The sequence below is a fragment of the Vitis vinifera genome, chromosome 4 (genome assembly GCF_030704535.1).
Source record: "Vitis vinifera cultivar Pinot Noir 40024 chromosome 4, ASM3070453v1".
Taxonomy (NCBI): Eukaryota; Viridiplantae; Streptophyta; class Magnoliopsida; order Vitales; family Vitaceae; genus Vitis; species Vitis vinifera.
The window spans coordinates 831,747-848,894 of NC_081808.1; the positions used below are offsets into that span (position 1 = coordinate 831,747).

Below are 17,148 nucleotides of genomic sequence, written 5' to 3' on the forward strand. Positions count from 1 at the left end.
TTCGATAAGCCCATAGGACGCCGGGTAACTCTTCCACCCACTTTCCTTTGGCTTGCTCGAACCTCTTCTTTAAGGCAGTGATTAGAGTCTTGTTTGTGGCCTCTGCTTGCCCATTACTTTGAGGATAACGTGGTATGGAGTATGAATTCCGGATGTTTAGTTCCGAACAGAAATTCCGGAAAGCGATGCTATCAAACTGTGGACCGTTATCGGCTATAATAGTTTGGGGGATTCCGAAGCGGCAAATGATGTTTTTCCACACGAACTTGGTGACATCTTTGTCTTTGATGCTAGCGTGTGCTTCAGCTTCCACCCATTTACTGAAGTAATCTGTGGCGATGAGCAGGAATTTTTTTTGAGCGAGTGCGGCTGGCAGGAGTCCTACTATGTCAATGCCCCACTACGCGAAGGGCTAGGGGCTTGAAATTGGCCTCAATGTCCCCGACGACACATGTGGTATGTGGGCATGCCTTTGACATTTGTCACATTTTTTGACATAGGCTACCACATCTTTCTTCATCGTGGGCCAGTAATATCCTTGCGAATGGGCCCTATGCGCTAGAGATCGTCCGCCAGAATGGTTTCCACATACCCCCTCGTGCAATTCGGCTAACACATACAAGGCTTCTGCGTGGTTTAGGCACCGAAGATAGGGGCCTGTGAAGGACCCTTTGTACAAGTGCCCCCCAATCAGAGTGAAACGGGCGGCTTGCACCCGGATCTTGTGTGCCTGTTTGGGCTCTTCGGGCAGAGTGTCTGTCCGGAGATATCTTATAATGTCGTTCGTCCACTCTTGGACGTTTGCTTAGCTTGCCTCAATGGTATTGCAAGTGGAAGCTTCCGCAACGGAAGGGTTGACTTGCACATGTATAGACAATAATATGGCTTCTTTGATGGGAAGGGAAGCAGCTATGCCTACTAATGTGTCGACGCGTCCATTTTCGGCCCGTTTAATCTTTTCGACCGTCCATTCGGAGAACTGTTGTAAGGTATCTCTCACCTTAGCCAGGTATAGCGCCATACGCTCATCCTTAGCTTTGTATTCCTTCTGGACGTGTCCGACCACAAGTTGAGAATCGCTACAGACACGGAGCTTGGAGACGGATAGAGCCAGGGCGAGGTCCAATCCGGATAGGATGACTTCATATTTTGCTTCATTGTTTAAGGCGAGGAACCCCAGCCGGATGGCTTGCTCCAGATGTTCTCCTGTTGGTGATTGCAACAGGAGCCCTACTCCGGATCCTGATGATCGTGAGGCTCCATCAACCCGCAAAGTCCACCACTCTTTTTCACCTGGTTCCTTGCGCTGGATAGGCCTTCGGGAGTATTCCAGCACGAAGTCAGCCATAACTTGGCCTTTCGTGGACAACCTAGGTTGAAACTCAATTCCATATTCGCTTAACTCTATGGCCCATTGAAGCATTCTGCCGGTTAGGTCCGGCTTGTGCAGAATGTTGCGAAAGGGCTGGTCAGTTAGGACAACCACCGGGTGGGCTTGGAAGTAGGGGCGGAGCTTTTGGGCTGCACTTCGAAGAGCTAAGGCCGTTAGCTCCATTTTTGAATACCTGGTTTCTACGTCCGCCAATGCTCTGCTGACGTAGTAGATAGGTTTCTGCTCCTTGGGCGAGGGGCATCGGAATAGAGCAGCGTTGATTACCCATTCTGATACAGCTAGATACATATACAATTTTTCACCAGTGATGGGGCTGCTCAGGATGAGCGGTTGCATGAGGCAATGTTTAATTTTTTTAAAAGCGCTTTGACAACTGTCTGTCCATCCATTGGCTCCAACTTTTCGTATTGCCAAAAAGAATGGTTGCAGTTCATCAGTGAAGTGGGCTATAAAACGTCATAGCGCGACAAGCTTGCCTGTGAGGCGTTGTAATTCTTTTTTGTTCTTGGGGGGAGGTGTATCTATGACCGCCTTCACTTGATCCGGGCTAACCTCTATCCCCCTTTGGCTGACCATAAATCCTAGGAATTTGCCAGCACTTACGCCGAAGGCGCATTTGGAAGGATTTAGCTTCATGCCATACTTCCTTAAGAGTTGGAAGACTTCTTGTAAATGGAGGACATGCTCCTCTCGAGTTTTGCTTTTAACCACAATATCGTCAATATATACCTCTACTGTGCGGCCGACCAGAGGTTTGAAGATCTTCGTCATCAGTCTCTGATAAGTGGCGCCAGCGTTTTTGAGTCTGAATGACATGACTTTGTAGCAATAGAGACCATATGGTGTTATGAAGACTGTTTTTTCTTCGTCATCCGGGGACATGAGGATTTGGTGGTATCCGGAGAAGGCGTCCAAGAATGAGAACATCCCTTGCCCAGCAGTGGAATCCACAATTTGATCTATCCGTGGCAAAGGAAAACTGTCTTTTGGGCATGCATTATTGAGGTTGGTGTAATCGACGCACACCCGCCATTTGCCTTCTTTTTTGGGTACCACCACTACATTTGCCAACCAGTCCGGGTAATCCACTTCTCTGACGAATCCGGCTTCTAGCAATTTGTCAATCTCGTTCCGAATAATTTTTTGCCTATCCGGGTGAAAACGTCTAACCTTCTGCCGGATAGGTCTGGTTGTTGGCAAGACGTTAAGCCTATGAGATGTAATGGAGGGATGAATTCCCTTCATATCAGAATGTGCCCATGCAAAGACGTCATGGTTTTGTCTGAGGGCGTTCTGCATGTTTCGGGTCTCTTCTAGTGTTAGGAGGGAACTGATATTCGTAAGGTGATTACCTTCTTTCGAAATTTGGACCATCTGCAATGGATCCGTTACCGGGGGGTCTTTGTCCGTCAGACTCAGTGATTGCTATTGGTCCCGCGCGTTGGAGGATTCAGGGAGGGGTTCGTCCTTCTGACTGGTTCCTGCCTCTCGTGCTATCTGGTAGCATTGGCGAGCGGCTAACTGGCTGCCATATAGGTCTATTTGCCCATCTTTGGTAAGGAAGCTTACCATTTGATGATACATGGAGGGGATGACTTTCATGTAGTGCAGCCATGTGCGCCCCAAGATGACATTGAAGGGTGATAAATCTTGTACCACCGAAAATTGTACGTTGAGAGTGACTGGACCAGCTTGGACCGGCAGTACAATATCTCCCAAGGAAGTAGTTGATGACTCATTGAATCCGGACAAGATTAGCCCTAAATTTTCTAGGTCTGTGAGACTGTGCCCTATGTGGCTAACGACCGATGCTTATACAAGATCGGCCGAGCTGCCCGGGTCAATCAGGATGCGTCTGACGTCGAAGTCTCTTATCTTTAAGGACATGATGGGGGCGTCGTGGTGCGGGTGCAATATCCGGGTGGGGTCTACTGGTGGGAAAATGATTGTCTCATCTATGGGGCAAGGGCCCCCCCAATCATCCCAGGTCGGATGGAGTTGACACGCTCGCGCACCGATGCTGCCCGTAACAACTTTTGTCTCTTTCGTTTGGAGTCGTACTCTTCGTTAGATGGGTCTCCGTTAATATAGTTTATAACGGCTTTGGGGGCGGTTGGGGCCCTGGGGGCTCCAGAGTTGTGATTTCGGAAAGCGTCTCTACCTCCAGCATCTGAGCAGAGGTATTGCTTTAAATGTTCCGCCTTTATGAGCCTTTCGACCAAATAATGGAGGCATCTGCATGTCTCCGTTGTGTGACCATGCTCCTTATGGAAGACACATTTTTTACTATGATCTCTTCTGAATAGGTCTGTTCCGAGGGGTCTAGGCCACCTGAAGTCGGCCATGTCTTGGATCATAGGGAGAAGCTTCTCATAGGATATGGAAAAGGGTGTGAGGGGTGGCCTTTCCGGGTGACTTGGCCCTTCCTGCCTTCGATAGGACGGCCTTGGCCGATCCGGAAATTTGGCATTACTTCCCGCGCCACTTCTGGATGTCTGTCCCGCAACCAAGACTTGCTGGGTGGCTGCTCGCATGTCATCTTCGAGCATTGAGTATTTGTTCGCACGCCGGAACTAGTCGTCCATCGTCGCAGGAGGCTTTTTAGCGAGCGATTCAAAAAATGGGGTGTCCGGACAGATGCTTCGCTTGAAGATCTGCAGGACAACATCCATGCTGTAAGCCTCTACCTGTAGTATGGCCTGACCAAATCGCTTCACGAACTCCCTTAAGGATTCGTTATCCTGCATTTTTATGTTTTGCAAAGTGCTGATGTTTTGCCTATGTCGAGCGGAGCACAAATATTGTCCCATGAAGGCCTTTGATAGGTCTCTGAAATTACCAACAGAGTTGGGAGGTAGGCGATGAAACCATGAGAGGGTCTGCCCTTGTAGGCTGGCGGAAAATACTTTGCATAGCAGCGCGTCGTTGCCTATATCGAGAGTCATGAGCTGTCGATAATGCATGATATGATCGAAGAGGTCGCTGAACCCATTGTTTGTGGAGAATTTGGGCACTAGGAATTCCCTTAGGGGCTCGTAATGAATGATATGAGAGCAGAAAAGCGTGAAGAGCATGTCGTCCAACCTTTTGCTGATGGAGCTAATGGGCAGCTCATTTGGGAAATTTTTCCCAGCTTGTCGTACTGCTAGGTGCGGTTGAACGTTCTGCACCATAGGGGTGACCATGGGGTCAGGGTGCGCTCCCCAGGTTGTGGCTACTGGCGGCCTTGGCCTCTTAGGCTCTTATGGGCCTAGTCTCGCGCGCATTGAGTTTGACAACTGGGGTCTTTTATCGCGTTGTCTTTTTGCTGAAAAATGAGTGGAGTCTGAGCCTTCCTCATGGGGAGCTCGGTGCATGGGAGTGTGTGGCTCATGTGACCTAACGTTGCTTGTTTCTGGAACGGCTCCTGCTGTCCCAGGGTATATTGACTCTGGTTCTGGCCTTGAGTTTGCTACCTGGCCTCTTGAACGCTGACGACGGGGAGGCCCCGTCGATGAAGCCTGGATGCGTAGCACCGAGTTTTCTTCTCTTAACCTTTCGGTCTTCTGGAGGAGAGCTTGCAGTTGTCGTTCGCTTGCCAACTGTCTTCTTTCGATGGCTTGGCGCCATTCATAATTATCTTCCTCTCCCCTACCAGATGAACGGCTTTGGGAAGGTGTGACCATCTTTTCCGGTGATTGAATCAGCGATTTTCCCACAGATGGCGCCAATGTTGAGACCTCGCGTCCCTGGTGATCCATGTAGTTGCCAAATGGATGGACGCACGATCTCAACCAATATAGATTCCTAGTTCAGTTGTTCCTGCAAAAGGCGTCCGGACACCCTCCGATGGTTTTGTCAACCATGGTTCAGAGAGATAAATCAGTTGACCTTTTACTAGGTATTGCAAGCTTACCTTCCTCTTTGTGTGAAGGTCCATATATATCGTATCAGAAGCTCTGTCTCCCTCTTTAATGATAGGGAGATATTTTGGCTTGTCATGATGTCTCTAGGTGGTGACAGGGCCATCATCACTCGTAGGGTGGCTGATAGAGATTATGGGAGGTGTCGCAGCTGTCAGAGATCGTAGGAAGTGACTTGCCATCATTCCTATCATTTCACTCTGCAGGTGGCGAAACGTGGACCGTGACAGGCTGTTGGAATGACGTAGTAAGACTTGCTTACTTTAGTCAACGATCCGGACAAACATATCCGGATAGGATATGTCGGTCGTCCGGATGTGATATGACGATCGTCCGGATGTGATGTTTGCGAGTGTCGTGTACTTCCCCCTGAGGAAGTCTGGATAGGAGAAGCGCGCCACGTGTCTCCTTTGGGGGAGATCCGGATGGAGCTAATCCGGATAGGAAATGCGTGCCACGTGGCATCAGGGGGAGAGGTCCCTACAATGATTATCGATTTAATCCATTCAAATCAATTTTTTGTTCAACACCACTTACATTTATAATGTTTTTTAAAATAATTTGTAAATAATTCATTTTTTTTTCAATCATTGTTTAGTAAACTTAACAAAAAAGAAATCAAAACATATTGAATTTAGTCTCAAAAATATTTCCAGAACAAATTCTAAAAAAACTAGTTTCTATCAAACTCCGCTTTTATATTAGAAAATAATTTTTATTTTAGATAACAAAAAATTATTTTAAAAACATTTACCAAAAAATTAAAGAAAATAATCAATAGGATGCACAAAATAAAAATAATGAAAGAGATATATAGAATGGAAATAATCAAGGAAATACCCAAAATAAAAGACTTAATGGAAAAGAATTATTAATAATTCCACAATCATAAGCAATTAAATATTAATAATATTTTATTATCTTAATTTAAAAAAAAAATCTTTTATAACTCTGCATATGTTCTTATCTAAACTTTGAAAAATAAGTAATAAAAGGAAGCATATTCATTACCAAATTATTCGATAACCATCAAGTCAAATGATAGGTCATTCGAGAAAAGCTTAACCTACTCTCACAAACCATCACTTTACTAGTTTTGTGACATTAGTGTTCTTTATCACTTTAAGCGAAGAACAGTGAGAAAAACAATAGTTCTATCTCGCAATATCAACTATGATTCAATGACTTATTTTTTATATGAACGAATATATTGTAAGTATTATATTTGGTATTGAAAAGGTATATGAGATATGAGGTATAGACTTCTCACCTAAAAAACATGTTGAAGATTCTCAGAGAATTAAAAAAAAAAACAAAAAAACCCATACTCTCTTGAAATATATTTAAGGTACTTTAAATATAAAACTATCTTATCATTCCTTTGGCAAAGGCTTTCATTTTGCTCAAGCTTAGTATGCCAAAATAGGAATTAAAATAAAATAAAAATGAAAAAATATATCAAAACACCGTATAATATAAATGAATCAAAATTATAATAAAAGTAAAATTAAAATTTAATTTTTATAATAATAAATTTTTTATTTATATTCTCGTTTTAAAATACAATCCAAAAACATAAATAAATAAAATATAAAATCGATTATACATTTCCATTTTCTATCCCTACATTCCAAACATGCCCTCGTATCACAATTTCAATAACTCTTTCATAGTAAAACTTGACTCACACAACTTCATCCATTGTTGCTTTCAAAGTAGCATTATTGGAATGAACCCCTCTTCAATTATTTGGATTAGCTTTTGACTTCTTATGAGTACTGACGTAAGAAATGTTAGGGCACAATGAACCTCTAAAGGGTAGTAATCAAACATCATTTCAATAATACCATCATATAATCAATTTGTCAATTTGATTATTTCATCCGATGTGGGATTCTTAACGTCATGATATTTGATTTATTCCATTCATCCAATTACATTTATAATGTTTTCGAAGTGAGAAAAACAAATATTCTATCTCAAACAATGCCAATTATGATTCAACTTTGATACTATTTTTAATAAAAACAATTTTTTTTTTTTTTAAAGAATCAACTAATGTCTATATATAAATCAAAAAGTATTTTTGAATTATTTTCTATAATGGGATATATAACAAAAAAAAAATGCTATTTTTGGAAGAAATATTTATTAATACCCAATCTAAAAATCACTTCAAGTAGTTTTTTAGAATTTTAAAGTTAATTATTTAAATTTAACTATGTACCTATTTTTTTAATAAGAAAAATTGTAAACGCAATTGAAGATTTTGACCCTTTTGTCATCTTTTTCAAAAATAATTATAATGAAAAAAGTTTCATATGCCACATGACAACTAATAATGATAATGATGATAACGATACTTGAACCTAAGTTTTATCATTTGCAATTCATTACTCAAGGTGAAAATTTTCTTTACTTGAATCATTATGCTTTTAAACCAAAAAAAAAAATAAAAATTATTATACCTGCCTACAAACAAACAAAACCATAATCATAATGGGATATAACAAAATGGAATAAGGGAATAGGAAATAATACTTCTAAATCTTTTTTATTCATAATTATATTATTTCTAAATTACATTGAGAAAATAATTTTTTTTCAATACTCAAGCTTGCCTTTTCCAAAAACCAGAAATCCTACTTAGTAATTAGGATGTAAATTTCATGATTTTATCAACGTGGACAAAAGGAAAATACAATATAGTTGAAGAATAATTTGGTTCCTAGGGGCTAAATGGGAATTATAAATAAAATCAATTACATATTTTGACACCTCAAGTTTATTATTTGGCCATGTCATGTAACGAATGGGGCCATGATGTCTTCCACATTAATGCTTCCAAACATTTTTCTAACTAGAAAATAAAAATTATTTGAGTTTTGAATGATTGATTTAGGTACAATGATTTCATCAATATCATAAATTCAAAGCAATTAAACAAAAAAAAAAAAAAAAGAACATTTATAAGAACCTTTTTTTTCTTGTCATTATCTAAAACTATCTGTCTGGAATGTTATGGACACAAAATTGATGGGGTATTATTATGAGATTGATAGTAAACAGCGCAATGATTAATTTAAAAAATTATTGATTACTTGTATCGAACAAATACGTAATCTAAAACCCCAATAATAATAATAATAATAATAATAATTATTATTATTATTATTATTATTAAATGTGTTTAAATATTTTTATAAAATATTTCGTATAATAATTAAAGATACGGAAAACCTTCAAAGGTAATAAATCTATAAAATTATTTTTTATATTTAAGTTTTTAAGTAAAATTTTATTTATAAAAATAATTAAAAATTATTATTTTTTAAATATTAATCAAACGAAACGATATTCATAAAAATAAATCAAATGCTGATGTAATCATCATGTGCAAGCCATAGTTGTGGGTGATGTAATATTCTGTGTCACAGTGTAAGTCGTGGACTCATGGCCAAATTGGACAGCTTGGAAGTTAAAAAAATTAAAAAAGACCCACAGCCATACCTAGTCGCCTTATTTAAAATCAATAATTGAATTGTTTCCTAATAATATTTACACTAGTGATCCTCACTTTATTTAAAAAATAATAACCCTTTCTTTTTAGTCATAATTCATTAATATTCCCGATAATCATAGGATGAAATTAATATTTTATATCTTGTCCGAGGTATATCTTGGTGACCATATGGGACATGGAACTTCCCTGCCCTCACATTTTAAATGACATGGTAGATGGCTAAAACTTAAACATTTTATTACAAATTATTCTTAAAAATTCGGACAACCGATTCATAAATAACCATTTTATTGGTGATTTTTTTCAAAAGTTATTATATGATATCGTATTACACTTTTTAATCATCTTATTTAAATAAGATATTGTTATCTTTGTTACCTTTTTAAATTGACGTTATTTTTTTATTTTCTACGAGAAATCTAAATTATGGTGCTATAATAACTTTTTTGACACATTCATCTCTACAATGTTCTTGTCGTGTCTAATTGAATCATGAACTATTAAATAATCTTATATCGAGATTGGAGATTGGTTCGGATAACATAAAAGACGATTCATTTTTTTTTTATATATAAATATTATTTATTTTTTAATGGATACATCGTTATGACTTTAAGATGTGCATATGATTAAGAGAAAATATTATTTTTTTAAAGTCTAATGGTTGCTCGAGACTTTAGACTTTACAATGCTTTTACCCGATCACATGTACAGGGTTAAATTTTTTTCACGTACGCAACTCTCGCAATGATGAAAGGGAAATGACAAATGACTTATGGAAGTATATAGTGGGAAAAAAAATGATTTGAATAACGTGTAGCTAAGTTGTATCACAATGACGGAAAAGGACATGACTGAAATCCATCCCGTACACGTGTCGCTTTCCTATTTGTCACAGTAACAGACACGTTACATGAATAAAACACGGCATCATTAAATCTCCCTTAAAGACGCCATCGGGACAACCGTTTCATCTCTCTCCGATAATCCAAGAGAGGAAATTCTGGAGAGAGAAAGGAGCTGGGATGAGTTCTTGGCAGGGAACGGCGAACTCTACATACAATTATTTGGTATACAAACAAACCCATTATCATCAGTTTCTTGAATTCTTCCTTTCCAGAGAGTTTGGTTTAAATTTTTGGTGAATCTATAGTTGGGATCTGTTGTTTTTTTGACAGAGATCGAGCTCTCTCACAATAGGAGAGAAGTTATGTGCTGCTTTTATACCGTTTATAGGCATAATTGAAGCTCTGGTATTCGCTGTGGCCGGTTGCTGCGACTTCCACAAAAACAAGCATCACAAGAAACTGAGATACGGGTTCAGAGAGCTCTCGCAACTCGCCCGTGAATCGCAATGTAATGTTCTCTATTTTTATTTCTTTTGGGTTACAAAAAAAATGAGGGGGAAATGTTGTTTGGTTATGGGAGAATGGGGAAAAAGGGAGAAAGCCTTTAGGGTGGTGAATTAGCAACGCAATATTTCGTTATTCGTTGATTTTATTTATTTATTTATTTATTTATTTCGTTGTTGTTTTGGATTTGAGTTGGGATTTGAAAAATTGATGGGAAATGTTGTTTGTTTGGTGGGAAAAATGTGGCAAGAAAAAGGAAATTGAGTTGGTTCAGTGGATTAATGGATCTTTGATTTTTGATTTTATGTCTTATTGCTTCAGTTTTGGATTAAATTAAGGTGTTGTTGGTAATGGTGCAGTTACTGTCAATGAAGTGGAGGCACTGTATGAGTTGTTTAAGAAGTTAAGTAGCTCAATTATTGACGATGGCTTGATTCACAAGGTAAATTCAAAAGGGTTATGATTTGATTTGGGTAATTTCTCTAGGTTTGAATTTGTTATTGATTAGTTGGGATAATGATTATTGATCAGTGAAGAACATATGGAAACCATCAAAAGAGCCAATTGAGTTCTGTATGGGTCTTGGAAGGTGGTCATTGTGTTTCAATAATTTGATTTTGTCAACATTTTTTTTGAAGTTCGGGCATATATATCTTGGTTGGATTCTGATGTCTTGTTTCATTGAATTGGGTTTATTTGGTGGAGAGTTGGAGCATTCTGCCATGGGTACCAAGTCATTATATGAGAAAAAGAAAAATCTATAATTGGAAATAAAAGGATGTTCCATTTCGAATGGAGTTTCTAGCAAAAATTAAGGCTATGCTTGGTTCTTGGAAAATTTGAGAGAAGATGTAAGGGAAAGAAAATAGAGATGAAAAACAAAAGGAAAAAATAAGTTCAGGAAAATATAAAGTAGATTTAAAGTATACTACTTCAAATTTATTTAACTTATTTTAACTCTTTTGTATAAAGATTAAATAATTTAAAAATGTATAAGTTTTTAACTAATTTTAATTATATTTGATTTTCTTTCATATTTTCATAGTAAAATCAAATATGAGAAAATCATTTTCTCTAATATTTTTTTTTTCTTTAGTACTTTCAAGGAACCAAAAATATCATAAAAGTATTCTGCAGAATCTTGATGATCAATCCGTGAATAGTTAAGTGGTTCTGAGGCCAGTGGTTTTGCAATTTCTTATTTAGAAGTTTATCCATAGACAAGCTAGGCAAGACTGAAAAGCTATTAATGACACTTGCTCTCAGTTAGCCAGTTACAGACTTCTAACTCATATTGCAATTCTCAATTGTCTGGCCTGCTAGATTGATATTCTCTTTATTATATTCAAGGGTGTGTGCTTATCTTTTTGTTGATATTTTTCATGTTGTAGGAAGAGCTTCAATTGGCATTGTTCAAGTCTCCGCATAGTGAGAATCTTTTCCTAGACAGGGTAAAGGAACTTTGACAACTTTTCATATTCTATTGCAAGGTTTCTGGACATTTCTTTGAATTTGTTTAGCACAACAACACTTGGATTAGAGTTTGGAGAAATGAAGTTTCATATCAAAAACCACTTGGAAGATTAAGTAGAAATACTTCCAATTTTATCTTCTTGTAGGAAGAGCTTCAGTTTGCACCATTCAAGTATCCATATGGAGAGATTTTTTTTTTTTTCTAAACAGGGTAAATGGATTGTGACAGTTTTTTATTTTTTATTTTTTGTCTGGCACAACCACACTTGGATCAGAGTTTGGAGAAATGTAGTTTCATGGAAAATCTCACTTGGAAGAAAAAATTAGATCACTATGGAAAAAAAAATTCTATTCATTATTGAAAAATGATTTAGAATCATGTGTTTTTTTTCTCATCATCTAGTTGGAGTTCCATGTAAACTATTTACAACTTCGGTGTTTCTTTTGTATAGCTGGGAAGGCCAAAGGATGCAGTAGTTTCTTTACCCTAGAATGGAAAACCCTCTTTAATACTAATCCAAAGAGTCAATTTGTTGGTAATATTTGATCAAAAGTTTTTTACCATAAGCAAGCCTCTTTGCCTATGGATGGAAAAATATCATGAGTTCATGTCATACTTGTAGTTACTATTCTAGAATGACTAGTTGTGACAGGTTAAATGTTTACTATGTGCTTAATCACATACATAATGATGGGTAAGGTGGCACCAGAATAAGTTTCAGTATGGGATCCTTTCCTTTTTATTTTTTGGCATATCAATTTGTAGGACTTTGTTTTTTTAACCATGTTTAAGTCTTCCTTTAGAACTAGATGAGCCCTCTGCTTGATAACTACTGCCATTTAGGAAATAGGAATAGGAATTGCTTTCACCCAACTGACTGCACTGACCAAGAACAAACTAGGTGTGAACAAAAATTCTGTGTCAGTAATTTGTGTGCTTGGGCTGTTCATCTAATCTAAAATCTGGACACATTTATGAAATTCGATGGATCCGTGTTCCTATGGCTACAATCATATTTTTATTACTTTATTTTTCTTGCTAGTTGCTGAAGTTAAATTCAATCAATTGGCTAGTAAGTACAGAAAATTGCTGAAGTTAAATTCAATCAATTGGCTAATAAGTACAGAAAATCATTCTTCTCTTTTATAGTTTAAATTATTGAGAGTTTTTATTTTTATATTTTTTCTGATTCATAAGACTATTTTGCAAGCAACTTTTCTTTGGTTTTTAATTAATATTATGTATTCAATGATTTGCCTTTCTTATCTAGGTTTTTTATCTTTTTGATGAAAAGAAAAATGGTGTGATTGAATTTGACGAATTTGTCCATGCACTCAATGTCTTCCATCCCTATGCTCCTACAGAAGACAAAATAGATTGTAAGAGTTCAAATGACAATTTTTCTTTTTTTTTTTTGGGTACAGATAATGAAAATATATCACGTGCTTATAACAAATCTGGGTTTCCTTTTTTTCTTGCAGTTGCATTTAGGTTGTATGATTTGAGACAAACTGGATTTATCGAGCGCGAGGAAGTGAGTAGACATTTTTTTTTCGTATCGGTTGTTGCCAAAAACTAGTAAGAGTATACATTCTGAAAATTATTGGTAAATTGTTCTAATAATATTCCATTTTTGGGGCTTTTTGCTAATTGAGGCCTCTACTTGTGTTGGCTTTTAGCTTTTGCACTATTTGTTTTCATTGAGAGTTAGGATGTTGGTTTTGTTACAAATACATCTGTTTGATAAAAATTACATATAGACTCTTCCAAAATGGGGGTTGGGTTGACCATCTCATTTGAAAATCAATTGAGACATCACACCTCACGTGGGTGACACATTAAGAGCAGTACATTGTTTCACCCAAACAATCCCTCCCCCAACATGACTCTCCTATGGCTCGAAGTCATGACCCTTGGCTCTGATATCAATTCTTGGTTCAAACTTGGATCATATTAGTTGAAAACCAATTGGTATCCAGTGAGGGTAGTTCAAACCTTTAATGACATGCGACATCACATTTCATGTGCTTGTTCTAAGAGCTATCATTTGGGTGAACCCATTCCTAGGCTTAAGAGCGATATTGTTACACCCCAACAAGTAGATCTTTAACACCATCAATACAATAGTTTTATCTGGTGGCTGCTCGAACTTGTCCGGATATTGTAGGCCTCTGAACTTAAGTTATGCAAGATGCTTTATCGTATACTCTAGCTTTTAGTTGCTGATACTTTTTACCTTTGAAATTTTCTCATTTTCATGAATATGTAAATTATAAGTTGGATTTATTCCCTTTGGATATACAACATATCTACGTGGGTTGCTGTGGTTTTATTTAGGCAGTCAAGCACTTGGTCATTAGTATTTTCTTGGTTCGAACATTTTAATACCATACTATTTCTTCAACTAAATCATCACAGAATATTCATCATAATCTAAAATTTCTGTTGATTTCAGGTTAAGCAAATGGTTATTGCCATTTTGTTGGAATCTGATATGAATCTATCAGATGATCTTCTTGAGGCTATCATTGACAAGGTGTTGTTTAAATTATAATTTACTTAACTCATAATCTCTCTTATATTGCTTAATATGCTTATGTGATCTTCATTCTATTTAGACATTTGCTGATGCTGATGCTGACAATGATGGTAAAATCAACAAAGAAGAATGGAAAGCTTTTGTACTTCGACACCCGAACCTCTTGAAGAACATGACTCTTCCTTATTTGAAGTAAGCAACCAGTTTATATGTCCCCTAATATCCTCTTTTTCCTCTTCTATATAATACTTCTTTCAATGTTTGAGGTCCATTATCTTCTTCTTAAACAACTAAAATCCACTGTTAAGCATCTTGCAAAAAACATCTTAAAAGGATATTTAGAATCCCATTGACTTCTTTTTGGGTTATGTTTGGTTTCTAGAAAGTATTAAGGAAGGAAATAAAATGTTAAGGATTTTCTAATGTTTGGTCATACCATCAAAAATGCCAAAGAAAATCACATATAATTAAAACTAATTAGAAATTTATGCATTTTGAAACTATTTAATCTTTATATCGAGGAGTTAAAATAGGTGAAATTGGTTTTGAAGTAGTAAATAAAAATAATTTATTGACTTTAAATCTATATTTTATTTTATTTTACTTTTTCTTTCCTTCTACTTTTCCTCTCTATTTTCTTTCAAATTTTCCAGGAATCAAACATGGCCTTAATGTAATTCCATCTCACTTCAGGGACATCACCACAGTATTTCCAAGCTTTGTTTTCAATACTGAGGTTGAAGAATGAGAATCCAAAGCTTTTTTTGGGCAAGGAATGCAGTCACTTTTGTAGATGCTTGAAGGGGGTGATCCAGAGCTTCAATTCTGTACAGAGCTGCTCTGTGTTGTCAATTCTACTCAATCTTTCTGCCCAGAAGGTTTTGGTCCATGTCAAAACATTGTTGCATCACTGCTGGAGATGGTGATGGTGCCGTGCCTTTGATCTATGAAAGCAAGGCCAGAACAGGCAGGTCAGTCAGATTCCTTCTCATTACCAGCTTCACCATTCATCTCCTACAGCATAACTCAAGCCCAGGGTTGTAGAGTAACAAACAGAACAGGTTTTTGTAATGTATGTATGTATTGATGTCTTTGGTTACCATTGTAAATGTTATTTTTCCTGGTAATCAAATGTTGGTTGATTGTGTTGAGCATTGTCTAAATCATGAATCATCTGTCAAATTAGGATTAGGATTATATTTAGGTTATGTTTGGTTTTTGGGAAATTTGAGGGAAAATAAGGTTAAAAAAAAGTGAAAGGAAATAAAAAGTGAAAGAAAATAAAAAATAAATTTTAAGTAAATAAATGATTTTTATATGTTACTTCAAAATTTCAGGTTTTGGATATTAAAATTAAATAATTTGAAAATGTATAAATTCCTAATTAATTTTATTTATATTTGATTTTTTTTTTACTATTTTTTGTAGTACAACCAAACATCAAAAAACCATTTTTTTTTTCTTTTCTTGCCATTTTTTGTGGTCTAACATAACTTTGAAGATTAACCCATATTTAGTAACTATTTTCAAAAACAGTTATTTGTTATCTGAAACACAATAAACAGGAAAATATGTTTAAGCAATTAGAATTGTAAAAAATAATTATACAAATATAAAAAATTATTAAATATACAATGCTATATTGAAAAATTATTTTTAAAACATATTTTAAAAAACATAAAAAATGTATTAAAGACATATCAGATTCTAAACAAATTTTTGTTCCATAAAACTACTTTTCAAAACTATTATCGGAAATGATTTTACATTTTTTAGAATAAAAAATATTTCTAACTCCAAAAATAGTTTGTTCTAACTTTTAATTGAAAACAAGATAATTTTTTAAAATAAATTAGAGGTATTTTTAATTGTTTTTTATAAGGTGTTCCAAGTAACAACCAAAAGAATAAAAAATATTTTAAAAACTTGTGTGATGTCGATAAATATACAATACTTTATAAACAATAAATCGAGAAAATTATTTATCATAAATAAATTTCTTTTTTTTAAAAAAATTAGAGTTATTCTTCAGAACTATTTTTTAAAAATATTATAGAAAATATTACTTATGACTTCTTTGACAATTATTTTGTAATTTAAAAAATATTTTAAAACTTATTTCGAAAATAGTTCGTGGTTTGTTTTTCAAGATAAGGAAAAAGCAAAAAATGCAAATTAGTGGGGTATGTGGAGGTACCTTTTATGATAGCACATGCCTTTTTTTTTTTTTTTAAATTAGGGTTTATGAGTTGTGGACCATTCTTCATATGATAAGATCATATTTCCATTTTTGGAGGGACAAACACAGTGGATGAGAAGAGAAAAGGAGTCCTAATGTCCTATCTTATTAATTTTCTCAAATAAACCATGCATCTTGAATCAGTCATATCAAAAAGAAGATTAAGATTGGGCTTTAGCTTATCTGTTTGATCTAAAATAATTAATTATTTGATACCCCATCAATAATTTATTCTAACACCCATCTTATCCAACCCGGTTTGATATACCTACCAAATACCATTTTAAGAAATAATCTAAAAATAAAATAAACAATCTTCAATGAAATGCTAATTTTAGTTACCTGGTTTGTTTGACAACGATTTGAAAAGTAGTTTTCGAAAAGAAAATTTGAGAATAGTTTTATAAATATCTAAAAATAATGATAAAATTGTATATTTTCTTCATGAAAAATAAATAAAAAAAGAAATTATTTTTCATATTTATATATATATTTAAAATAAATTTAAGGTGTTTTTTACAAAAATGTTATGACCAATAATTAAACATACAAGAATAATTTGAAAATTTTTGTATTATATGTAAATATACCATATCTTTTATAAAAAAACTAGAACTATTTTCACAAATTAATTTTTAATAATTATTTAATGCTGAAATATTTGTTAAAGGCTTTTAAATAAACATTAACATGATAATTAGATAGAAAATATTTTTATCAACTCAA

The 17,148-nt window shown here is 35.4% G+C and overlaps 1 protein-coding gene across 3 annotated transcripts; it reads left to right on the top strand.

Moving 5' to 3' along the window:
- Window positions 1-9,756: 9,756 nt before the first annotated feature.
- CBL06 (calcineurin B-like protein 06) lies at window positions 9,757-15,334 on the top strand. 3 transcript variants are annotated; one of them, XM_010650033.3, is made up of 9 exons: window positions 9,757-9,888; window positions 9,997-10,174; window positions 10,530-10,612; window positions 11,562-11,621; window positions 12,915-13,023; window positions 13,126-13,178; window positions 14,100-14,180; window positions 14,263-14,375; window positions 14,837-15,334. In XM_010650033.3, the coding sequence occupies exons 1-9, from the start codon at window positions 9,844-9,846 to the stop codon at window positions 14,853-14,855; spliced, it is 741 nt and encodes a 246-aa protein (XP_010648335.1). In that variant the 5' UTR covers window positions 9,757-9,843; the 3' UTR covers window positions 14,856-15,334. The 3 variants fall into 3 exon arrangements, with proteins under 3 accessions (XP_010648335.1, XP_003631807.1, XP_059592121.1); XM_003631759.4 differs by having other exon boundaries at window positions 14,877-15,334; XM_059736138.1 differs by having other exon boundaries at window positions 12,939-13,023; window positions 14,877-15,334.
- The last annotated feature ends 1,814 nt before the right edge of the window (window positions 15,335-17,148 follow it).